Source organism: Oncorhynchus mykiss, chromosome 17, assembly GCF_057628025.1.
Source record: "Oncorhynchus mykiss isolate SJ-2025 chromosome 17, ASM5762802v1, whole genome shotgun sequence".
NCBI classification, from domain to species: Eukaryota; Metazoa; Chordata; class Actinopteri; order Salmoniformes; family Salmonidae; genus Oncorhynchus; species Oncorhynchus mykiss.
In genome coordinates, this window is record NC_143038.1 from 45,885,561 (window position 1) to 45,911,164 (window position 25,604).

The 25,604-nt window shown below is 41.9% G+C and overlaps 2 protein-coding genes across 4 annotated transcripts in view; both read right to left on the reverse strand.

The window, feature by feature from the left end:
• Positions 1 to 4,554: 4,554 nt before the first annotated feature.
• LOC110494315 (proliferation-associated protein 2G4) lies at positions 4,555 to 17,161 on the reverse strand. Of its 2 annotated transcripts, XM_021569272.3 has the most exons (12): positions 16,815 to 17,161; positions 13,535 to 13,663; positions 11,707 to 11,812; positions 9,648 to 9,717; positions 7,698 to 7,854; positions 7,005 to 7,083; positions 6,284 to 6,362; positions 6,013 to 6,146; positions 5,727 to 5,821; positions 5,504 to 5,631; positions 5,190 to 5,243; positions 4,555 to 5,090 (listed from the first exon to the last, which is right to left on the reverse strand). In XM_021569272.3, exons 1-12 carry the CDS (start codon positions 16,897 to 16,899, stop codon positions 5,025 to 5,027), a joined length of 1,182 nt encoding a protein of 393 aa, XP_021424947.3. In that variant the 5' UTR covers positions 16,900 to 17,161; the 3' UTR covers positions 4,555 to 5,024. The 2 variants fall into 2 exon arrangements, with proteins under 2 accessions (XP_021424947.3, XP_090061841.1); XM_090205715.1 differs by lacking the exons at positions 9,648 to 9,717; positions 11,707 to 11,812; positions 13,535 to 13,663; positions 16,815 to 17,161 and adding an exon at positions 8,020 to 8,265.
• Positions 17,162 to 21,205: 4,044 nt separating this feature from the next.
• Positions 21,206 to 25,604, reverse strand: part of LOC110494311 (receptor tyrosine-protein kinase erbB-3) — a 35,035-nt gene continuing 30,636 nt past the window's right edge. For both annotated transcript variants that reach the window (XM_036950396.2, XM_036950395.2), the window contains 7 exons: positions 25,267 to 25,342; positions 24,992 to 25,138; positions 24,716 to 24,813; positions 24,296 to 24,481; positions 24,001 to 24,060; positions 23,593 to 23,863; positions 21,206 to 23,338 (listed from right to left, as the gene is read on the reverse strand). In XM_036950396.2, the coding sequence (XP_036806291.2) occupies positions 22,455 to 23,338; positions 23,593 to 23,863; positions 24,001 to 24,060; positions 24,296 to 24,481; positions 24,716 to 24,813; positions 24,992 to 25,138; positions 25,267 to 25,342 (1,722 nt within the window). In that variant the 3' untranslated portion in view covers positions 21,206 to 22,454. The remainder of the gene's footprint in view (positions 23,339 to 23,592; positions 23,864 to 24,000; positions 24,061 to 24,295; positions 24,482 to 24,715; positions 24,814 to 24,991; positions 25,139 to 25,266; positions 25,343 to 25,604) is intronic.

The following is a 25,604-nucleotide window of genomic DNA, read 5'->3' on the forward strand; positions in this document are numbered from 1 at the left end:
AAACATGGCGGTGTTCGCTTTAGCAATCTCACTAGGATAAAGACCTCCATTCTTGTCATTATTGAAAGAGATCGTGATACCTCACATCTCAAAATAGGGCTACTTAATGTTAGATCCCTTACTTCAAAGGCAATTATAGTCAATTAACTAATCACTGATCATAATTGATGTGATTGGCCTGACTGAAACATGGCTTAAGCCTGATGAATTTACTGTGTTAAATGAGGCCTCACCTCCTGGCTACACTAGTGACCATATCCCCCGTGCATCCCGCAAAGGCGGATGTGTTGCTAACATTTACGATAGCAAATTTCAATTTACAAAATAAAATGACGTTTTCGTCTTCTGAGCTTCTAGTCATGAAATCTATGCATCCTACTCAATCACTTTTTATAGCTACTGTTTACAGGCCTCCTGGGCCATATACAGCGTTCCTCATTGAGTTCCCTGAATTCCTATCGGTCCTTGTAGTCATAGCAGATAATATTCACATTTTTGGTGACTTTAATATTCACATGGAAAAGTCCACAGACCCACTCCAAAAGGCTTTCGAAGCCATCATCGACTCAGTGGGTTTTGTCCAACATGTCTCTGGACCTACTCACTGTCACAGTCATACTCTGGACCTAGTTTTGTCCCATGTAATAAATGTTGTGAATCTTAATGTTTTTCCTCATAATCCTGGACTATCGGACCACCATTTAATTACATTTGCAATTGCAACAAATAGTCTGCTCAGACCCCAACCAAGGAACATCAAAAGTTGTGCTATAAATTCACAGACAACACAAAGATTCCTTGATGTCCTTCCAGACTACATCTGTCTACCCAAGGACGTCAGAGGACAAAAATCAGTTAACCACCTAACTGAGGAACTCAATTTAACCTTGCGCAATACCCTAGATGCAGTTGCACCCCTAAAAACTAAAAACATTTATCATAAGAAACTAGCTCCCTGGTATACAGAAAATACCCCAGCTCTGAAGCCATCTTCCAGAAAATTGGAACGGAAATGGCGCCACACCAAACTGGAAGTCTTCCGACTAGCTTGGAAAGACAGTACCGTGCAGTATCAAAGAGCCCTTACTGCTTCATCCTATTTTTCCAACTTAATTGAGGAAAATAAGAACAATCCGAAATTCCTTTTTGATACTGTCGCAAAGCTAACTAAAAAGCAGCATTCCCCAAGAGAGGATGGCTTTCACTTCAGCAGTAATAAATTCATGAACTTCTTTGAGGAAAAGATCATGATTATTAGAAAGCAAATTACGGACTCCTCTTTAAATCTGCGTATTCCTTCAAAGCTCAGTTGTCCTGAGTCTGCACAACTCTGTCAGGACATAGAATCAAGAGAGACACTCAAGTGTTTTAGTACTATATCTCTTGACACAATGATGAAAATAATCATGGCCTCTAAACCTTCAAGTTGCATAATGGACCCTATCAAATCAAATCAAATTTATTTATATAGCCCTTCGTACATCAGCTGATATCTCAAAGTGCTGTACAGAAATCCAGCCTAAAACCCCAAACAGCAAGCAATGCAGGTGTAGAAGCACGGTGGCTAGGAAAAACTCCCTAGAAAGGCCAAAACCTAGGAAGAAACCTAGAGAGGAACCAGGCTATGTGGGGTGGCCAGTCCTCTTCTGGCTGTGCCGGGTGGAGATTATAACAGAACATGGCCAACTAAACTACTGAAAGAGCTGCTTCCTGTGCTTGGCCCTCCTATGTTGAACATAATAAATGGCTCTCTATCCACCGGATGTGTACCAAACTCACTAAAAGTGGCAGTAATAAAGCATCTCTTTAAAAAGCCAAACCTTGACCCAGAAAATATAAAAAACTATCGGCCTATATCGAATCTTCCATTCCTCTCAAAAAATTTTGAAAAGTCTGTTGCGCAGCAACTCACTGCCTTCCTGAAGACAAACAATGTATACGAAATGCTTCAGTCTGGTTTTAGACCCCATCATAGCACTGAGACTGCACTTGTGAAGGTGGTAAATTACCTTTTAATGGCATCAGACCGAGGCTCTGCATCTGTCCTTGTGCTCCTAGACCTTAGTGCGGCTTTTGATACCATCGATCACCACATTCTTTTGGAGAGATTGGAAACCCAAATTGGTGTACACGGACAAGTTCTGGCCTGGTTTAGATCTTATCTGTCGGAAAGATATCAGTTTGTCTCTGTGAATGGTTTGTCCTCTGACAAATCAACTGTAAATGTTGGTGTTCCTCAAGGTTCCGTTTTAGGACCACTATTGTTTTCACTATATATTTTACCTCTTGGGGATGTCATTCGAAAACATAATGTTAACTTTCACTGCTATGCGGATGACACACAGCTGTACATTTCAATGAAACACGGTGAAGCCCTAAAATTGCTCTCGCTAGGAGCCTGTGTTTCAGACATAAGGAAGTGGATGAATGCAAACTTTCTACTTTTAAACTCAGACAAAACAGAGATGCTTGTTCTAGGTCCCAAGAAACAAAGAGATCTTCTGTTGAATCTGACAATTAATCTTAATGGTTGTACAGTCGTCTCAAATAAAACTGTGAAGGACCTCGGCGTTACTCTGGACCCTGAGCTATCTTTTGACGAACATATCAAGACTGTTTCAAGGACAGCTTTTTCCATCTACGTAACATTGCAAAAATCAAAAACTTTCTGTCCAACAATTATGCAGAAAAATTAATCCATGCTTTTGTTACTTCTAGGTTAGACTAGAAGTCTAATGCTCTACTTTCCGGCTACCCGGATAAAGCACTAAATAAACTTCAGTTAGTGCTAAATACGGCTGCTAGAATCCTGACTAGAACCAAAAATGTGATCATATTACTCCGGTGCTAGCCTCCCTACACTGGTTTCCGTTCAAGATATCCCTCTATTGGTGTGGGGCTGTGCTTTGGCAAAGTGGGTGGGGTTATATCCTTCCTGTTTGGCCCTGTCCGGGGGTATCATCGGATGGGGCCACAGTGTCTCCTGACCCCTCCTGTCTCAGCCTCCAGTATTTATGCTGCAGTAGTTTATGTGTCGGGGGGCTAGGGTCAGTTTGTTCTATCTGGAGTACTTCTCCTGTCCTATCCAGTGTCCTGTGTGAATTTAAGTCTCTCAAATTATCTCTCTCGAAGGACCTGAGCCCTAGGACCATGCCTCAGGACTACCTGGCATGATGACTCCTTGCTGTCCCCAGTCCATCTGGCCGTGCTGCTGCTCCAGTTTCAACTGTTCTGCCTGTGATTATTATTATTTGACCATGCTGGTCATTTATGAACATTTGAACATCTTGGCCATGTTCTGTTATAATCTCCATCCGGCACAGCCAGAAGAGGACTGGCCACCCCACATAGCCTGGTTCCACTCTAGGTTTCAGCCTTTCTAGGCTAGTTTTTCCTAGCCACTGTGCTTCTACACCTGCATTGCTTGCTGTTTGGGGTTTTAGGCTGGGTTTCTGTACAGCACTTTGAGATATCAGCTGAGGTATGAAGGGCTATATAAATACATTTGATTTGGTCCTATTCTGTGAGCTTGTGTGACCTACCATTTTAACACTGATGCTCCTAGAGGTTTCCAATTCACAATAACATCAATTTGTTGACCGGTGCAGCTCGAGCAGGGCAGAAATTTGACAAACTGACTTGTTGGAAAGGTAGCATCCTATGACGGTGCCACGTTGAAAGTCACTGAGCTCTTCAGTAATGCCATTCTACTGCCAATGTTTGTCTATGAAGATTGTATGGCTTAAATAGCCAAATCCACTCATTTGAAGGGGTGTCCACATACTTTAGTATATATAGTGTACTCTTTATGGCTGTGCAGTCTAAAGTAATCAGAAAGTATATATGTAATGTTGACTCATATCTGTGCAGATCAGATCATGACTCAATAGCTTTGTTGGAGCCTTCCAACAGAGAACATATTAGACATATTAAAAGGTAATTTTATTTCATTAGGTACAAATAAGTATTGGATACTGGTTATTCTTTAAAAAGTACATCTCAACACGTACTACTGTTGTCAATTTAGCTTTTTGCCATTTATTGACATGCTCTCACTTAGTTGAAAAACTGATTTGCATAAAATATGATTTCAAGCAGTTCTGAATTAAGACACTTTGTTTAAAAGCTACACTAAAATGTTTAATTTGGTTGATAAAAATGAGGTATTGTTGAAAATAAAAATTGATTTTTAAACTGAACAGCACAACACAATTCCCTTAAAAATCCCCTACCGGGGGGGGGGGGGGGGAGCAGTAAGTATAGCAGGGTTTGTTCCCATAATAGTAACTCTTCAGGTGTTGGTGCAAGAATTCTGTCTTTGAAATTCTGTGCTTTAACCTTTCAATACTGTCATGTTGAATAATTGCAACACAAAATATGACTCGAGGCCAAAAGATTGAGTTGCTAACTCAAGTCTCATTCATGTACAATAGAAGTACCAAGTCGGCTCATTTGGATTTGGAATTATTTTAAAAAGTGTGACTGGCACCCAACTATTATTTTCCAACAAATATCATCCAGTTAAAATTTAGTTAATCAAAACAAAACTTCTACTTTGTATTGACATTTTTAATTTAAAAAGTTTATAACACTTCACCTATAGATTGCAACATTTCTGCAGGTACATCACCTAACGATAAGGTGTAAAAACACAATGCTAGAAAAGGTTTTTTTATCCATCATATTCCAAAAATGTGTTTCCCCAATCTCATACTCCAGTTAAGTATCAATGTAAAATAAACCCCATATATATGTGTTACAAGGGTGTGACTCTTATTCAGACTCTAGATTCAACTGAATGGCTACAAAAAAAAAAGAATTCAACAGATTTGAGAGCATTCCGAACAGGCTCAACTCCAAATCTCTCAGATGTATTCAATGGGCCAAATACTAGAAAAGGGCATGAGGGTCAAAAAGAGCTAACAGTTGGGAAATATTTAGATTAACGTTCTAAGTTTGTTATATGGTGTGCGTGTGTGTGTGTGTGTGTGTGCGTGTCAGTGTGGCTGAAGACAGGTAGGCATCTACTCTGCAGCCTTGTTGCTTTCCTCAGTTGGCTGTCCAGTAGTGGTTTCCACAGTCTTGGAGGCCTAGGAGGGAGGAAGCAAGGCACCGATTAAGAATGGAGAGAGCAAACAGAATGTTTTGAATTAAAAATTATATTTTTTTACTATTGTCATATAAAATACCTTCTTTTTCTTCTTCTTCTGTGTTTTGCGACTGGCTGTGCTCTGTAGCAGAGTCTGGGGGAGAAAGAGAGATTGTTTGCTGTCAATCAAGAAATGTCTTCAAGGAAGAGAGCCACAACAGAGCTGCTAAGTGTAGAAATAGACTGGTCAAAACCTCAGATGCCATCTCATACCCTTATGCAGTTACTTAAAGTGTAGGCTCTGAGGTGCAAGTCCCTGTTCATTAATATAGTTATTCATGTAATATGAGCGGTGAAGAGCCATTCAGGTCGCCTGGGGCCATGGGCTGGGAGCCAGCTGGAAGCCCTACTTACCCTCAGTTCTGCATCCTGCACCTCATGCTCTGACTTGTAGAGCTCTGGCTCAAAGGGTCCACTGGTGATTTTATGGGGGCCATTGGCCATTAGCAGCACTGTGAACTTAAACTGGGCCACAAACTCTCCTGAGAAGCAAAGAGAGAGATAAATGACACACATGGTTAGGAAAAAAAGAAACAGTGCACAGGGGATAGGAAAAGAAAGATGCAGAGAGACTCACCCTCCTTCTCATTGAGCACACTGAAAGGCTGTAGCAACTCGTGTTTGGCACACTCCACCACACCCAGGCGGGCTTTGGCCTCATCCTCAAATGCCCTGAAGAGAGGAGAGGAACAAGACACACCTGTTAGCTGAGGTCATCTCCAATGGACAGTCAAAGCACCTGACTCACAGCATCAGAGAGATGGTTGATGAAAAAAAAGTCCACGACTTTAATGATAAGATTATGGTGTTGATGTGGTTGGTTATAACAAGTCTCTCTGACACTTCTAATGAGGACATCCTACCTGAGAGTGAAGGGCATGGTGTCGAAGCGTCGCTCCACATCGCTGAAGAACATGCGGGAGGTCTTCATCTTCAGCCCGTACTGCTTACTGGGGTCCCTCTTATAAATGGTGGTCCTCTGGCCTCCATCCCTGGCCTGGGCAGGGGACAGGAGCATAGAAACATCAGTATTGGACAGTCACATTTAGCCAGGTAAGAAATTAAAAGTAATATTGCCCTTTTCTATCCATGTTACCGCATGGGGGCATTGGGATCCCCCCCTCGCTCTCTCACCTTCCCTTCACCAGTGCTGATCAGCACATCAACAGCGTAGACCTCGTGCACCTCAAACTCTGCCTTCTCATGGTCCTTCCTGCAGATGGGCATCAACAGTAGCCAATCAGAGCAACTCACATCGTTCATTTATCATTCAGTCCTAGTGACGGTCATGGAATTTTGGATCGGCCAAATTACCGTTATAACTGTTCGAATAGCAAAAAAACAACAACAAAAAACTCTCATGACTGCATGTGCTGCTCCAGACTGCATGTGGTCCTAGGCGTTGCCTTGGACTCAAATCAGAAACTGTGTTTACTGACTGACGGATAGCTAGCTAGCTGGACTTCTCTGTGAAGTCACAGAGTGTGTCCTGTTTTTGGTATTCCATTGGGTGCATGTTTTTCCATGATCGCTACAATACTGTACCTTGCTGAAACAAGGAGCAACAATGTTTCATCACGGTGTAAAGAGACCATGTTTGTATGGAAACGGACTCAACTGCACTTCTTGTCTTTTTGAATGCCCGGCCATTGTCTTCAGTTCCACAACACAACATTTAAAAACGGGCTAGTTTTGTCTCCTCTCGTCTCTTCTTATATCGGCTGTTAGATGTGAACCAGACTTACTTTCATACAAAACAAAAACGTAAACGCAACATGCTGTCTGCCTTCGTGGTACTGCACTTCATCAAAACACTATTCTCTGCATGTGTTCAAGTGCTTGGACGTTAATGTACCTTTGCTGGTCTGTGGGGTTCTGAATGATGGTTTTCTCTCCATCGATGACGTGTTGCTTCAGCTGATGAGATAACATACCTTAAACAGAAAGATACAAAGCCATTGCAACAGTTTTCTCCCCACATTTTACTGCAGTCACACAACAGAGTTAACTGCGTAGACTGTTGGCTGACAATGTCCTGAAAATGATGCTTGTGTTGTGCATTGATGGGGCCGGAAGCCATGCATTGTTATCATTCTGAAAGGTCAGATGGCTAGCAACAATTACAATAAGGTGCCATGTGGGGAATTTTAGGTGGCTCATTTCAGCTAGTTTTATCATGTTTTTGATACCATGTCTTGTTGTGAGGCGTTGAGTGATTTCATGTCAATGCTAATATGACTAAAATTCATGAGCTAGCTAACCAACAACTGTAACAATGTATTTGAGAGACAAGTGCTCATTGTGCAAATGCATTTGTTTTCAATAAACATTTGGAGACTAACTATAGTTTACATGTTTTCAACAATCTAAGCCAACCCAGTCTGTTTTGCCCCATAGTTTCGCAAGTATCGGTTTTGTTGCTAAACAACCAACCCGTCTATATGTAACCCGTCAGCTAAAACCGTTGATTCACTATCTTAGACCGATGAATCAGAGTCAACTCTCAGGGCAAAACGGACTTTCTGCCTCAACTAGTGAAGGCACTCACCCTCGATGGCTGTGCATTTGAATGACTGAGCGATCTTGTTCCAAGCCTCTGTCACCTTTGAGTTCTGGTTGCCAGGCTTGACAAGGCGTAGGGCTGCCTCCGCACACAGATGAGCTGCCTTTATCACATCAGCTTTCTTCCCGGTCACTGGCGCCTCCTACATGTACAAGGCAGAGGTAAGGTCAGGGCGCGACGTTTACCTTCTTTTTTTTTTCAAGGAGCACGTGTGCGCCTAAATTGAAAAAATGTAGATGTACACAAAGACATTTATGAGCAAAATTGAAAATATGAGATATTAAAGCTAAAATCCTTAAATTTTTACCAGCACACTGGTGGTCGCACAGTAAAAATATTTAGGGACACATGCCAGAACCCTGAAGGAGAGTTAATGTGGGTGATTTAAAGATATTTTCTGGAAGTTTTCTATAATTTCAGCCAGTAGTTTTGAAAGTCGTGCTCACGAGCCAAAACGGATCCCGAAAAATGTGCGCAATTGTGTACAACGTCCTCACGTCATTGTTCTCAAGCCTCTGTAGCGTGTGCTCAAAGAGAGTAGAAAAAACTCTGTGGTGTTCATGTGGTGTGCATGTTGGGCTCACTCCAAAATTGGGGCTGTAATGAAAACACGAAGCAGACCAACTCTTTGGTCCTTTAAAAACCTGCTGAATATAAAATATTGTGTGCTATAGCTTGGAAAATAAATACATGTGACTCTGGATGACAACATAATGATGTTTGTTTCCATTTGGGCTGTTTTCCTTAAGAAGTTTCATGTTTTGTTTCCTTGCCAGTATCGAGATACTGGTATCATCCCGGCACTACCAGCAACCTCATTGGACAATACTGGGCCTATCCTGATCCCGCCTCCCACTTTAACCTTGCAACCTCATTGGACATAATTTTAACTGCCAATTAACATCGTCCGTCAGTTTGGTTGTTGCAGGCCAGTTCCCGACTTCCTGTAGTTGCACCCAAGGTCTCATAGTGATGTGATGATGTAATTTCATACAATGGAAAGTTATACCGGTAGTTATACGATGGCATCAACTCCTTGAAAGTTGTGTATTTATTATAAATAGCATTTGGCTACGTGATGAATAATGATCGCTGACAATTAACTGCAGTGTTGGATTATTATCCCATATCATGGAATAATACCTTTGTGAATGTTTATGACGACAAAAGTTGGACACATGGAATTATTTGAATTGGATATCCATTGATAACAGAAAGGTAGGCCGATATTTCATTGTCTAAAAAGTGGGTGAAAGCATGCATTTCTCGAGTGCATCAACATGCGTGTTGTGTCATGATTGGCGAATGGGACAAATGGATGGACGCGCACCTGGTAAAAACCTTACAGCCTATTGTGCAATATGTTCCAAAATTCACCAGCGACACCACTTAGAAACTAAAGGTTGTCAGCACAGTGTTTGTGATCGGGTGGAGAATTCCCTTCTAATGTATTTGTGTGGCTACAGGGGCATCTTTAGCGCACAACATTCTCTGGTTTGCAGAGAAATGCTTTGAAAGAAATTAAACTACTTAGGTCTAATAGATCTCACTTCTAATTCAGGAGGCTTTCTAACTTCTGATGCATGGAAGTTATCATGCATTGATGAATCAATGAATTTTCGCTGTTATCAAAATAATTAATGGTAAGCGCATGCAGCCACTCATCCCACTTGCTTCAGAGCGCACATTCACTGCATGACAGGAATGAGCAAGTAGATTTCATGCACTAAATTATGGCAGGTTAGAATGTAAGGATTCTGTGCTTCTTTCCACTGGGAGAGGACTGTAGATAATTTATTATGCATGTATGAGCCACACATTTATACGTCAGGTCCAAAACGGGATGCAAAAAAATAAGGTCATTTTCAATCCTCCAGAATATATCTTCAATGAGGGCTTAAGAAAACCAAGTCATTAGTTCATAACGGTACATACCTTGGTAGCTCCCACAACAAAGCTATGAGCCACATTTGAGATGAAGCCATCAACATGGACTCCAAGATCACTGCAGAAATAAAGGGGACAGAGATGGAGAGGATAAGAGAAAAGGAGAGATGGGAATGTTTAAGTTATGAAGGAAATAGAAGTTCATCAGACATTCAGAAATTGTTATGCCAACCATGTAGTGGTGTAGCGATGTTATATATGACCTGTTATATCTTGTGTAATGTAAGTGTCTTGATGTGTTTGGACCCCAGGAAGAGTATCTGGGGAGGCCTAATAAAATACAAAACCAGTTGCTGATATCTATGACATTGTGTAAAAAGACATATAGATGAGACGATTAAATACTAATACTAATTAAATACTAATACTTAAATATTTAGACAAGGACAAAATGGCAGTCATGTTGTGCTTCCAAAGATCAAATGGGAAAAAGTTTACTGAGAAAAAAGACAAGGTCAGAGATAAATTAAACAGCCTAATTTGTGTGATTATATTACGGTAAGTGTCGAGTGAGGATATGCTCCGAGGGTAAGTTGTTATTGGCTTGTTCACCTACAACCATACTGCAGGGGGGTCATAATGTCTTCCAAAGACAGCACCCATGACAATGAAATTGCTAGTGAAGGATACACCCAGCCTTTTGTTATAGTAATGAAAAATGACTTTTCAACAGATTCAGAGAATGGCACAGCCCTACAGTAATACAACACATTGGTTGGCATAACTATCTACACTGAACAAAAATATAAACGCACCCATTTCAAAGTTTTTACTGAGAGTTCATATGACCAAATTGAAATAAATTAATTAGGCCCTAATCTATGGATTTAACATGACTGGAAATACAGATATACATTGGTTGGTCACAGATTTCAACAACAAAAAAGGTAGGGTGTGAATAAGAACCAGTCAGTATCTGGTGTGACCACCATTTGCCTCATGCAGCGCAACACATTTCCTTCGAATAGAGTTGATCAGGTTGTTGATTATGGCCTGTAGAATGTTGTCCCACTCCTCTTCAATGGCTGTGCCGAAGTCGCTGAATATTGGCTGGAACTGGAACACGCTGTTGTACACGTCAATCCAGAGCATCACAAACGTGCTCAATGGGTGATATGTCTGGTGAGTATGCAGGCCATGGAAGAACTGGGACATTTTCAGCTTCTATGAATTGTGTTCAGATCCTTGCAACATCAGGCTGTGCAGTATTATGCTGAAACATGAGGTGATTGCGACAGATGAATAGTAGTAACATTAAAAATTCTCTGGCAAGAGCTCTGGTGGACATTCCTGCAGTCAGCATGCCAATTGCACGCTCCCTCTAAACTTGAGACATCAGGGGCATTGGGTTGTGTGACAAAACTGCACATTTTAGAGAAGCCATTTATTGTCCCCAGCACAATGTGCACCTGTGTAATGATCATGCTGTTTAATCAGATTCTTGATATGCCACACCTGTCAGGTGGATGGGTTATCTTGGAAAAGGAGAAATGCTCACTAACAGGGATGTAAACAAATTTGTGCTCAAGATTTGAGAGAAATAAGTGTTTTGTGTGTATGGAAAAGTTCTGGGATCTTCTATTTCAGCTCATTAAACATGGGACCAACACTTTACTTGTTGGGTTTATATTTTTGTTCAGTATAGTTGGCTCTTTAACACTAACAATATTCCAGACAGTGAAATCCTTATATTGACAGAAGACAGAAAACAGGAAAGGGAGGGTCAACAGAGAGATGACAAAAGTGGCAATCCAACAACTAAGATGAAAAGGCTTGTTCAACTATACAATGGCAATAGTGACAATTAGACACCATTACCAGATGAACAAGGCTAGTAATCCAATCTTTACTTATCGTTTGCCATATAGACATACAGGCACATAGACATACAGGGAGACAAGACCTAACGAAGACGACAAGTCAACAGCCAAGGAGACCCCATCAGATGCATGAGAACACAGCAAACAAGATGACAGACAACACATACTTGGGAGACTGAAGACACACAGAGTGAAGGGGTAACATTACTGTAGATTGAGGTTCATACATTTTGACCAGATCTCCATCTTTAAGTGTGTAGTCAGGGTCACTCTTCAGGGGAGAGAAGTGGCAAACACAGTTATTGACTGAGACGCTGGTGGGGAAGGCAATTCCTGGAAGAGGGAAGAGAGAACCACCAAATCTTCAATTGAAAATAATCTGCAGTGTTTATGAGAGACCTGACTGATGACAAATAATGTCCCCCTTTTCAACCAATATCACTCCTCATAGTTATGTCATCTCACTGACATATTCAATAACTCATCCCATGTACAGGCCCATTGTGAATGTGCGGCATGTGTTTCTGATCTGAAGACAGTATGACAACATACTGTCCCCCTCACAAAAGAAGGCATGGCTTTGAACCACCTGCCCTATATAAACATTTATGGGAGATTGTTGGTCCTATCTTATCTGTCTCTTATAACTACATAGTAGGGGTGTGAACGTTTAAACGACATTGGGATAGTTAACGGTTATAAAAAAAAACTACTACCAACAGGTCCCAATCAATCAAATGTACTCATAAAGCCCTTCTTACATCAGCTGATGTCACAAAGTGCTGTACAGAAACCCAGCCTAAAACCCCAAACATTAAGCAATGCAGGTGTAGAAGCACGGTGGCTAGGAAAAACTCCCTAGAAGGCCAGAACCAAGGAAGAAACCTAGAGAGGAACCAAGTTCTGAGGGGTGGCCAGTCCTCTTCTGGCTGTGCCGGGTGGAGATTATAACAGAACTTGGCCAAGATGTTCAAATTTTCATAGATGACCAGCAGGGTCAAATAATAATAATCACAGTGGTTGTCGAGGGTACAACAGGTCAGCACCTCAGGAGTAAATGTCAGTTGGCTTTTCATAGCCGATCATCTACATCATTAAGGGAAAATAGAAATTAAACAAATACCTAAAGCAACAATTCTGTCATGTTAGTAGGAGGAGATATGCATCTTTCAAATGATTTGCCAAGGATATAAAACGCTCCACACCTCATCGCTGTTAATAGTTATCAAAATGGCAGAGTGAGGCAGGGAAGTCCTGTATGGCAATACTTTGAGAAGTTAAATGAGAAGCTGGTGAAATAAATACAAACTGTGCAAGGTGGAATTGAGCTCCAGTGGCAATTACAGGTGAAATATTTAACCATCATCTGAAAGGGAGGCACCATGGAGTGAGAAAATCACAGCACTGATTACAGAAATGATTGCAGTTGATATGCATCCATTGTCAATGGTAGAGAATGTCAGCTTCACTGCCCTGATGGCATATCTAGAACCAGTCTACAAGATGCTATGTAGAAACAAATGTAACGACCTGGATGGTGAAATTGTACAATGATTGCTCTGCGAGTACAAAGCGCGAGCTCTCAAACACCATACGTGGTGTTAACAGCAGATTGTTGGATGTCTATGAACACACCATCATACGTCACTGCAACGAACCATCACATTAATGAAAAGTGGGACATGCACTGACAATTGAGCACATGGAGGAGAGGGACACAGCAGGGAACCTAAAACAGCATTAAGTAGCAGTAAAATGAGCGTCTTCTGTAAGTAGCAAGGACTGCGGTAGATTGAACTGTACTGCCCCCTAGCGGTCATTCACAGGATCATATCTGAATAGTAAAAGTAAAAGATTTTATCTTTTCATTTAAACCTTTAAATGATTTAAAAAATTGCAGTTTAAACATTAAGAACAATTGTAACACCATTCCGCTTGCACTTCTCATCCAGCTTTTACCCCCCTTCCACCCGGGCCCTTTACCCCCCTTCCACCCCGGCCCTTTACCCCCCTTCCACCCCGGCCCTTTACCCCCCTTCCACCCCGGCCCTTTACCTTTCTTCAAGTCTTTCTCCTTCCTGAAGACCTTGCCAGTTTCTGCCATGATGTGAGCGTCTCCCTTTTCACAGAGACTGAGCACAGACACCCCTGACTTGGCCTCCTCAATCACCATGCGCAGGGCCTCTAGGGAGAGCAACAGGGCAGGGGAATAGGAGGTGGAGAGGTATGAGACATTTGAGAGGTGAAAAAGAGTGTAGTAGTGAGACCAAATGTGTCATCATCACATTCAATCAGAACACGTGCGTTCTCTATTAATAAGACTATCCATCATGGTTGTATTATCTCATGATGAATCAGCTGCCATTTAAGCGAGTTCAATGTTAGGGTATGAATCTTGACCCTGGGCCTGAGGTCAGTTTGAAGCCTGTCCATAGAGGAGTAAGGAGGAGTCTACCGTGTCCGGAATTTACTTCCCCATTCATTTATTGTATTCAGGGTTCATTCAAACATAATTTACATTTGTTTTTTTACTATTGACAGTTACAGCGGATTTCAAAATTGTATACCCATTCGCTCTCCTTAAATATAGGTCATCTGATTTATTTGTTTGTCTCTGAATTGTTTAAATCAAACTTTTCTCTGCCAGCTCCTGATATCAGTGCATAAAAACTTAGAGGTCTACTGAATTAGCCAGGTGCGCATGGGCACACATGCACACTAAGGCTAAGCTCGTTTTCCCATTTGAACTATGCTAGTTTCCGTCCTCATTACCAAACTTGATAAATACTCCCACCCTCGACTTCATAACTCCTTTGCTAGTTATACAATTATGTAAATAAGAAATTTGCTGGAAACTTAAAGTATTTGTTTTATTGAATAGTCATGACCGGTTCGAGATGTCGTAAGATGACGGTGGTGAAGGAAATCATTGCTACTTAACGCGGATCCAAGTTCAGTTTTGAGATCCACCGGCATCACCCACCGGCAGGGTTAGCTGGATGTTTCTGACTGGTCTTGAAACTGTGACAACGGGCAGCTTCTCCTCGCTTGGTTTGATGGGATAAGTAGTGATTTTGCCAACACCGCCAGCTATGTACAGTCATATACCCTTATACCCTGACGACACCGTGCGTGTCAACAAGCATCTGCGTTGCCAAGGGCTAAAATAGAAGTCAGTTCTATTTGTGATGCAGATCGTGCTGCAAGTCCTGCCTCTCCTATCTCCTCATTGGTTTATAGAAGCAGATACCCACGTGCCATCTCCTCATTGGTCATACCCACGTGGGTGATTGAAAGACGAACTGTGTTGTTGGTCGTCATGGTAACTATGAAAGTTTGGATGCCAATCATCATATAATTTCAAGGAAGAAAAAGCCTGGAAGGAGGCGAGATGACTAGAAACGATTTGGTTGACCGTTTTATGTTTGGATTAATTGTCGAAGTAGAGGGCCATGTGCATTTCAGGTAAAATAACAACATAATATTTATATCCCAGGACAAATTAGCTAGCAACAGAAAGCTATCTAAATAGGACAAAGTAGCTAGCAAGTGCAAGCTAGCTAGCTAAATTTCCATAAATGTTTAATGCTTTTGACCTGTCCCCAAATGAATGTAATTGGTTCAGAGTTTGTTTTGATATTTTAACCTGCGTGTCATGATCGTGTTTGGTGTAGGGGGAAAAATACATTTATTCACGATGGTGCACGAGTTTGGGTCCGCGTTAGCCCTTGGCAACGCAGACGCTCATTGGCGCACGTGAGCAGTGTGGGTGCAATAATTGATCAATATAGATTTCTACATTTATTTTGCAACGCGAGCGGTGTAGTCATCCTATTAACCTTTTATTAAACTGACTATCGTATCTGTTGATTAAATCTGACTTACTATAATGAGTAATCCAGTAATGTCAGAAGTTACGAGAAAACAGCAACTCTACAGAGCGCTAACACTACAATGAATGGAAAAATTACTTCCAGATACAAATGGTCTGTGGAGCACCTCCTCCTGCCAAACACCGCCACCGATCTAGCTGTGTCATGTCTAGAAAGGAACCAGCTTCGTCAAATTATCATCAACAGTGGAATTTTGGGGCATTTTAGCTAACCTAACCCAATTCTCCTAACATGCCAAGTTATTTTTTGTAATGTCAATTAAGGTGGCTCAACAAATCACAGCACAGATTGAAGGGTAAACTTCCTGCTTTTACTTCTTGCTATGGTTACACTCAAAATGGCTGCCAGTCCACCCATTATGTCATCATTGACTTGAATGAAGAGCTGTCCATTTATAATACCTGTGAAAATGTTGTCAGTGAGGCAGCTAGCTAGCCAAATCACGTGTGGTTGGAATAATATTTCCCTGTCAAGTTTAAGCCTTTCCTAGTAAAATTGTCTCAGTTGACTACAGCTAGGCAGAACAAACGTACACATATATAGCCAGACCTATTTCACTTTACTTGGAACTAGCTAAATTAGCTAGTTATGACTGCTAGTAAGGGACAATTCCATTACGACATAATTATGCGGAGGCTAATTTTTCACTTTAAATGTGTGCCAAACAAAAATCAATGATTGCAAAGCTAAACAAACCATACAATTATATGTACAAGCCAGCATTTTTACAATTTCCACCGAATTTTACAAAAACAAATTTACTTTAACAGTACAGATGCAGAGTTTGTTAACAATACTGGCACAAACAGCATAAACCATCATTCTGTTACAAAACTTTGCATTTGCATTGTTTGTCAAGTAAACTTATTTTTATAAACATTTGTTACATTTTTTAAAAGTAATCTTTGTGCATAGAGTTTTTGTTTCTTGGTTTTTGTTTGACATAACTAACCAAATTTCCAAGGCCACTTCCTAGCTGTGTGGTTGACATGGAAACATAAATTCCGTTAACTACTGTAACTCCACAAACAGTGAACTAAGATTATGACAATACAAAACATAACGTTTGCTAGCTAACTACATCTACCTAGCAAATACAATAATGGTTACTACTGTCTGGTGTCACTGTTGATAATTAATGTGTAGGTAACGTTTGCTAGTTAGCCATTATGTTCACGGTCCTTGACAAAATAACCGTTAACCATAGTTAGCTGGCTTACTGAATTTTGCTCACAAAATAACATCGTGAAGTCCGCTTGCTAACACTAGACTGGGATACCAGGGCTAGGCCAATTTCCATTCCACGTTTCTAAACTGCGCCTACTATGTCAAAGCACATGGTTGTGTTGGTCTGTGCCTACACATCAGGCTGGTGTTGTACGAAAGGCCGCCAAGAGCAGGTCACCTCATTTAAATGCAAGTCACCCCGATCTGACACTTACGGTTGGCGATGTCACCTCCCATTTTGTACTTGGTGACAACCAAGTCCTCAGCGATAGTCTGTTCTTGTTCTTCATTGTCAGACATCTTGACAGCGACTCTCTTGACAACACACCTCCTAATGTGTCGGCACCAAGACCGACACCTGTGTGAAGCTAGCCACAATAGTGGAATTTGCAGTTCGACTACAAAATACAAGTCACCAATTGAACGTGATACTAACTGATACAAATAATGGAATCATGTCATATTTGGAGTAGATAATGCTAAACAAGTTTGGAAAGTTGTTATATACATTTGAAAAAAGTCCATAATTGCTGAACAAATGGCCACCCGGACCATTTACATTGACCCCCTCCATACTTTGTTTTTACACTGTTGCTACTTGCTGTTTATTATCTATGCATTGTCACTTTACCCCTACCTACATGTAAAAACTAACTCGACTAACCTGTACCTTTGCACATTGACTCTGTACCTGTACCCCCTGTAAAACAGTCTCGTTATAGTTATTTTATTGTTTTACATTTATTAAATGTTTTACTTTATTTTATTTAGTAAATCTTTTCTTTACTGTATTTCTTGAACTGCATTGTTGGTTAATGGCTCCTAACTAAGCATTTTATGGTAAGGTCTAAACCTGATGTATTCGGCACACGTGACAAATAAAATATGATTTGATTTGATAATTAGTCAATATATGCTAATATTTGTGAAACTCTTCACAGTTGTAATCTGTGGATGTCACTGAGTAGGTTGATACCCCATTTCAAAATCCGTAGGTAAGGCTATACATTGCAATATGAACATCAATACGCACAATAGGCTATCTAGTGAGGTGACTTCCCACAGTTCAATTTCCCAAATATTAGCAACAATGGTAATATTTGTGTTAACTCTTCAGAATTGTAATCTGTGGGTGTCACCGAGTAGGCTGATACCCCAATTCATGGACCGATGATCAATAGGTAAGGCTGTACAAAGGAAAACCCAGCCTCGAGCTGCCCAGTGACGCTGGCTTACCAGACGAGCCAAATGCCTTTTATGCTCACTTCGAGGCAAACAACACTAAAGCATGCAAGAGAGCACCAGCTGTTCCGTATGACTGTGTGATCACGTTCTCCATAGCCGATGTGAGCAAGACCTTTATACAGGACAACGTTCGCAAGGCCGCAGGGCCAGATGTATTACCAGGACGTGTATTTAGAGCATGCGCAGACCAACTGGTTTAATATATATATATATATATATATATATATATATATATATATATATATATATATATATATATATTTATTTGACCTTTATGACTGACTATGCAAGTCAGTTCTTATTTACAATGATGGGAACAGTGGGTTAACTGCCTTGTTCAGGGGCAGAACAACAGATTTTTACCTTGTCAGTTCAGGGATTCGATCTATCAACCTTTCAGTTACTGGCCCAATACTCTAACCAATAGGCTACCTTCCGCCCCTTAAGTGTCTTCACTGACATTTTCAACCTCTCCCTGACCGAGTCTGTAATACCTACAAGCAGACCACCATAGTCCCTGTGCCCAAAAAGGCAAGTTAACCTGCATACATGACTACCGCCCCGTAGCACTCACGTCGGTAGCCATGGAGTGCTTTGAAAGGCTGGTCATGGCTTACATCAACACCATCATCCCGGAAACCTTAGACCCACTCCAATTTGCATACCGCCCCAACAGATCCACAGATGACACAATGTCAATCGCACTCCACTCTGCCCTTTCCCACCTGGACAAAAGGAACACCTACGTGAGAATGCTGTTCATTGACTATAGCTCAGTGTTCAACACCATAGTGCCCACAAAGCTCACCACTAAGCTAAGGACTCTGGGACTAAACACCTCTCTCTGCAACTGGATCCCGGACTTCCTGAATGGCCTCCCACAGGTGGTAAGGGCAGGCAACAGCACATCTGCCACTGATCCTCAACACGGGGGCCCCTCAAGGGTGTGTGCTTAGTCCCCTCCTTTACTCCCTGTTCATCCACGACTGCGTGGCCAAGCATGATTCCAGCACCATCATTAAGTTTGCTGACGACACAACAGTGATCACTGACAACGATAACACAGCCTATAGGGAGGAGATCAGAGACCTGGTAGTGAGGTGTCAGGACAACAACCTCTCCATCAACGTGAGCAAGACAAAGGAGCTGATCGTGGACTACAGGAAAAGGAGGGCCGAACACACCCCCATTCACATTGACGGTGCTGTAGTGGAGCGGGTTGAAAATGTCAAATTCGTTGGTGTCCCCCCCCCCCCCCCCCCCCCCCCTTTGTTTTTAAACTACTGATATTCGCTGTTTATTATCTATGCATAATCACTTATGCTCCTACCTACAAATTACCTCGACTAACCTGTACCCCGGCACATTGACTCGGTACCGGTACCCCCTGTTTATAGTCTCGTTATTGTTATTTTATTGTGTTACTTTTTATTTTATTTTTTACTTTAGTTCATTTAGTATATATTTTCTTGAGCTGCATTGTTGGTTAAGGGCTTGTAAGTAAGCATTTCACATTAAGGTCCCCACCTCTTGTATTCGGCGCATGTGACAAATCAAATTTGAGTATGCCACCAATGCAATTCTAATACATCCACTGATTTTTACTTTTTTTGTGTCAAATTAATAAATAATTGTCTTTTGGTGAATTTATATGATTACATTCCGACCTTGTTTACTGTTATCTAGTCCAAATATGGAAAGATTCCACTATTTATTTCTGTTTAAATTACTTTCAATGGGAACTTTTATTTTGAAGCCAAACCGTCAAGTCCACAATTGTGGTTAATCCTTATTGTGGCTAGCTTCACACAGGTACGGCCACTACCAAGCCAGAGATACTTATTAGGAGATGGTAAACTCGTTCAAGGCGACAATGAAGTGCGCGGTGCATTCTGGGTGATTATGGGACAAGGAGTACTCTCCTTCAAGGTTTAAATGGGAGTCAATTTGACGCTGGCTCAAAAACCCAACATTAGCATGAATTTCGTCAACAAGAAGTGCAACATTACCAATATTTTCAAAGATGTGAGGTAAATAACTTGCTCTCTGTAATATTGTATAGCTTTGGAATCGTGAGATTACGTACTTTCGATGAAAATAGGCACGTTTCTCCACTCATACTCTGACTCTGATACGGGATTGCGTGACAATTAGTTTAGCAACCGTGTGATGCAGCATGATAACGTGAACGCGATTGGTCGACAGACTGCTGGGTGGGGCGTTGCACATTATCCATTCATTGCCCAATGTGATTCCTATCTCCTCCTTTCTGTAATATCAATTAAATTTAAGGGGTTTTATTGTCATGGGAAACATATGTTAACATTGCCAAAGCAAGTAAAATAAACAAGTGAAATAAACAGTAAACAAAAGTGAAATAAACAGTATGTACAGTAAACATTACACTTACAAAGTTCCAAAAGAAAAAATACTATCTCTGATCAAGCTCCACTTCATGCAGCTGCTCAAGCCCCTGATTCTCCAATCTCCTCCTATGTTCTTGCTACGTAAGAAAAAACATCACAACCAAATAGGGCTTTATGGTCTAAATCAGGGATGGGCAACTTGATCGGGATGGGGGTTAAAAACAATCTGAACTCATGAGGGGCCACAGTTGCTCACGGGTCTGTGTACACACTTTGTTACATCGGCTGTTGTAAAAAGGGCTCTATAAATACATTTGGTTGATAGAAATAGGCAGGGTTTATGATCCTTGGGACATTGCTACCCTAAACCCTAACCCTAAAGCACTTTTCATACAGCCAGCGGAATATCGTTGAGTTACGACTTGATAACTTGTAGAAAAGGATCCAGTTTCCCACCTGGGAAGTTTCGGAATCAACCAGTATGAAGCTCCACGCAAAATAACTTAAGTTCATTTTAATGCAGAGGTTCCAAGTTTCAATTAGCATGTGAACACGGCGTTAGATAAGCATCTTTGATTTCCTTGCGCCTCTACCGAAGGCTGTAGGGACAGCCGCATCAAGGTGCCATCCCACTTCTGACACCAATGTGTACATTCTGGCCTGGGTCGCATCCTTATCGGGACTCAATCTACAGTCCCTGAGACTGTCAGTCCAACACCTTAACCATTATGCACAGATAATGACTTGACAAGGACACTAATTGTTGTATGTGGTTCCTGGGATGTTGTTTCAGGTGTTGAGCTCTGGTAATATGCTCAGCCCAACTGGAATAACGACAACATGGAATGTGCCTATTCATTTCTCACTTACCCCAATGAATGGGACTGTGTAACAAGTGAACAGCAAGACACCACAGAAATGAATTAAACATCTGTTATCAACAAACAGATTGTGAATTATGCGCATTCTCACTAATTAATGACAACAATCACATGCATTCTTCAAAGAGTTTTATTATGTAGAAAATACTCAATAATATCACTTAAATGTTACATTAACATTTTCAAAACATGAAAATACCATAGAAAAATAACATTGTACAAAACCATTTTTTGTTCTTATAAGTAAAAACATATACAAAGCTTATAATCGGGCCATTTCTATTAGTGCTTCACACACTCACAGTGCCTTACATTTATAATACAGTATCATATTTCAAAGAAAAGAAAAACATCCCAAAGCCTATGTTATTATGGCTAAAAAACGTGATCAATGTAAACCTGTAACAGACACATTAATGGCTGAACTTCCTGATTTGGCTTCTTTTTCGGCTTGGTCATTAAGAAATGCAGCGGCCATGACTGAAGCCAAACAAGAGTTGTCTTGTAAGGTGGTTTAATGTGGGTGTCTCGTGTGTGTGTGTTCGTATGTGGCAAGCGTTTGTACATTCACTCTACCAAAACAGTACAAAGTTACATTAACTAACCCTTCTAGATATCTTGAAACCAGGTCTTGTGTCTTAAAGTTGCCTAAGATAGGTAGTGCTAGCCAAAACATTTTTGCCAGTTAGCTTCTGCAGGCTAGTATGTGACCGTGGCAAAGTAGATTTTTCATGTTGCACATCTTTTAATTGTCTCATTAAATGCGTTCAATATTTGTTTATGAATTTCTACAATTTATAGTTTGTATTAGGTTTTTAAGTCATTTAAATTTGGAGCTATTGATATTTAAAAAAATATTGTCCCATGTACTATTTACTGATGGTCCATCTAGCCCCATAGCTATCTAGCCCCATAGGTATCGAATGTCAAATCAAATTGACTACGGGCATTACAACCTCCAAATTGATGACTGCTTGGTGGGCAGGATTGAAATAAACCCAACCCCAGGAAAACTATTACGGTACCGTTTATTCTGTGACATAAAATGTTTTCCTATCATCTCGCAAATCTCTGTTCTGAACGAGACTGACTTTATGATTTACACTTTGTGTTGACACTAGAATGAATGTTTCTGACTCATTGATGCCACATAGGCCATTTTTAAACAAGAAGTCGCTTTTTAGTGTCAGTTGCTCTTTAAAATACAAAAATGGCACACAGAGATATGTCTTAAATATTTTTGATATTTGGATGGCTCTGGATTGGTTTCTCCCCTCTCCTGGTCCTTCATTGAATTCAATGGACATGGAAAAGCTACAGAGGCAGCTATCCCCTTCAGGTTTCATGAAGGAGGTCCACTTCCCTACGTGCTCACAGCGTTAGGCTTCAGGAACAACCTGCTCTGCCAGTAGTCTGGATTGTCAAATGAGCGATCTCCGCCACCAGGCTCCCCCACCCCTACCCCTGCACGCACTTTTACAAATGCCCCCATCCCTGTGTGCTGACCCCCCATGCCCCCCACTACACCCTCACCTTCTCCCTGCAAATTCTCATACTCCACTGGGTCCCCAGCTCCAGGGGCAGCCAGGGAATCCATGTCCTCGTACTCATCCACCTCTCCCTCTCCTCCTCTCTGCATCCTCAGCCCCTCCCTGCTTCGCAGAGCCTGCCGCAGCTTGGGTTGCCTGTTAGTGTAATGATAGTCGTCCTCTTCTACGTATTCATCGTCCTCTTCCTCCACCTCTCTCTCGTCTCTCATCCGCTGTTTGTGCATAGCTCCAGGATGAGGGACAACTCGTGTTGGGGGATCGTCTGGTCTTTCACTGGCCTCTGGTCCAACACTTCGAATGTCCATGTACTCATATTCAACGTCACCAGAGCCCCTTTCCTCCATTTTATCTGAATCAGAGTTGAGGACAGGGAATTCATAGTCCTGGTGTTCTTCATGCTTGGTTTGGCCTCCCCTGTTCTCCCCAGCTGATGTCCTGTGCCCCGTGCACTCTGTATACTCTGTGTCCAGGGATGGCAGAGAAGAGCGTTGCCTCTTGTTCATCTTCAACCAATGGCCATCTTTGGAGTGGCCAGGCTGCTGCCTGGGGGAGAGAGTCATCATGAACGCCTGTTTGTTCATGTACTCATATTCTTCACAGGAACTGTCATTGTCCTCCGAGGGTCCTGACGGGTATGAGGGAACCTTGGACGTCCTCCCGTGAGGAAGGGTGACCCGTGAGCTAGACAGTAGCGTATCTGTGGAGAACAGTGACAAGGGAAAGAGGAATGAGTAAGGTGATCCAGAGATCTGAAATGATCTGAGTAATTAACACTGACACTTTCAGTTGTAACAATGACCATGCGACCATCCACAAACAAAAACATGTGACTCTTTATGGCTTAAAGGAAATATAAAAATGCATTATGTTCAATAGTCAGAAACACAAAGGTATATGTTCCTATGCATATTGTGTGGTATGTTTGTTTTCGTGATCTATCTATGGGATCACCTCTCTCTGGACTGTCACCCAGTCCGGGGAGCACGTATCCGTTTTGGTCCTCCTCCCCCTCTGTGTCAGGGGAGGGGGTCTCAGACAGCACCCCTGACATGCTGTCCCTCTGGGACATGTAGGCACTGTCCTCCCGATGCCGCTTCCTCTGCAGGCTGCCAGCCAAGTCCTCGCTCATCTCCAGCTCCACCAACGTGCCCCGCCCCTCGGAGCTCTCTGACACAGTGCGGGCGGAGTTGAGGCGAGAGCGAGATGCTGGGGACCACACCATCTATATAGAGGAACAGGGGGTATAATGTCAAATGAGTGATCAACCCTATAGGATTGATATAGGCTGGAAGACTTTCAATAATACATGTGTTAGCATGTAAACGTTTTCATGTATCTTTATCATCTCCAGTGATTGACCTGAGAGTTATCCAGTCCTGGGGTCATGGGCAGGTATCCAGCCTGACTGCTGTGAACACCCTGAGGGGAATACAGGAATGGGACAGGACGGGGTGGGAGTTAGAAAAACAACTTGGTGAACAAAAGGTTGTTTTGATCTGCCCATGTTATATATTGACGACCTGACCAGGACTATAGGCTATAACTTGGATTTTCCTGGTCAGGTCACATGGTTCGGAAAAACTCCTGGCCCCATACAGTTTAAAATGTATGCATCGTGTATGCATCGGGAGAGATGCCTTATATGAGCCCTCACCCTGTGGCTTTCCATTCTTGAGAGTCGAGAAAGACTCCTGGCCTGTGACAGATAGAGAGGAGGTGTGGCCATGCCGTCCCCTAGCCTCTCCTCATCCTGGTCCTCCAGCCCCGCCTCCATGTGATCCAGCTCTGTAACTCGGTGGTGAGAATCGTCTGAGGGAGAGTCCGACGGGCTGCAGTCCCCCTGGTGAACAGAGGAAGATAAAGAAATAAACTTCAATCATCATCATCACTAACAACATCATTATTATTATCCTCATGAGCTGACATTTGGTGTGGATGAACAAGAGTGTGACTCAGGCAAAGAGCACAGTCTTAGGACTGTATTGATTGGCATTTGGGAGTGGACTCCAAAAAACACATTCTTAGCAAACATTGATTTATATGGCTGTCTCCCAGGTGTGGCATTCTATCTTACCTTGATCACAAGGTACCGAGGCGGGTCCCTGGCCATTCTGGTAAACTCATTGGCCAGTTCCTTGAAGGTGGGACGGACATTCTCGTCAATCATCCAGCCTGTAAATGATGATAATGCCACGTGAGTCCCATTTGAAAATATTTTCAGTTGTTTGAACATTCTTTATATACACTATACTTTCATAGCAAAACAAATTATTACAATGCAACGTACTCTAACACATTTCACACAGATCTGATAGGTATTGATGGTGAAGGAGAGAGGGTCGGCACTCACACTTGACCATGACCATGTAAACATCTATGGTACAGATGTGTGGCTGGGAGAGACGCTCGCCCTTCTCCAGCAGGTCAGGCACTTCCTGTGGACGCATCGTTGAGTAGGGCTCCGCCCCGTATGACATCATCTCCCACACTGTCACTCCTGCAAGATGGAGTAATATAATTGACATTCTAAAATCCTGGTAACTCAACATACACATAAGTACTTTCAAGTTACCGTTGATATAAAAGTCTATAAAAAGCACATGAAACATACACACAGTGACTCACCATAGCTCCAGACATCACTTTGATGTGTGTATCTGCGGAACAAGATGCTCTCCAGAGCCATCCATTTGATAGGCGTCTGTGGTGAGAGAGACAAGACAGGGAACTATGTCACCATGAGTTGCACCCAGTTCAAAGCCTGTGGCCACTGGGAAAAAACACCTATTAGGTAGTGTTCATGGCAACAATGCAAAACACAGAGAAACAGGCCACGTATCTAGTCAACATCTCACCTAACAGAAAATACACAGGCCACGTATCTAGTCAACATCTCATCTAACAGAAAAGAAACAGGTGATGCACAGGATGGTTTTTCCAGAAGAAGATAAAGATAAATAGTA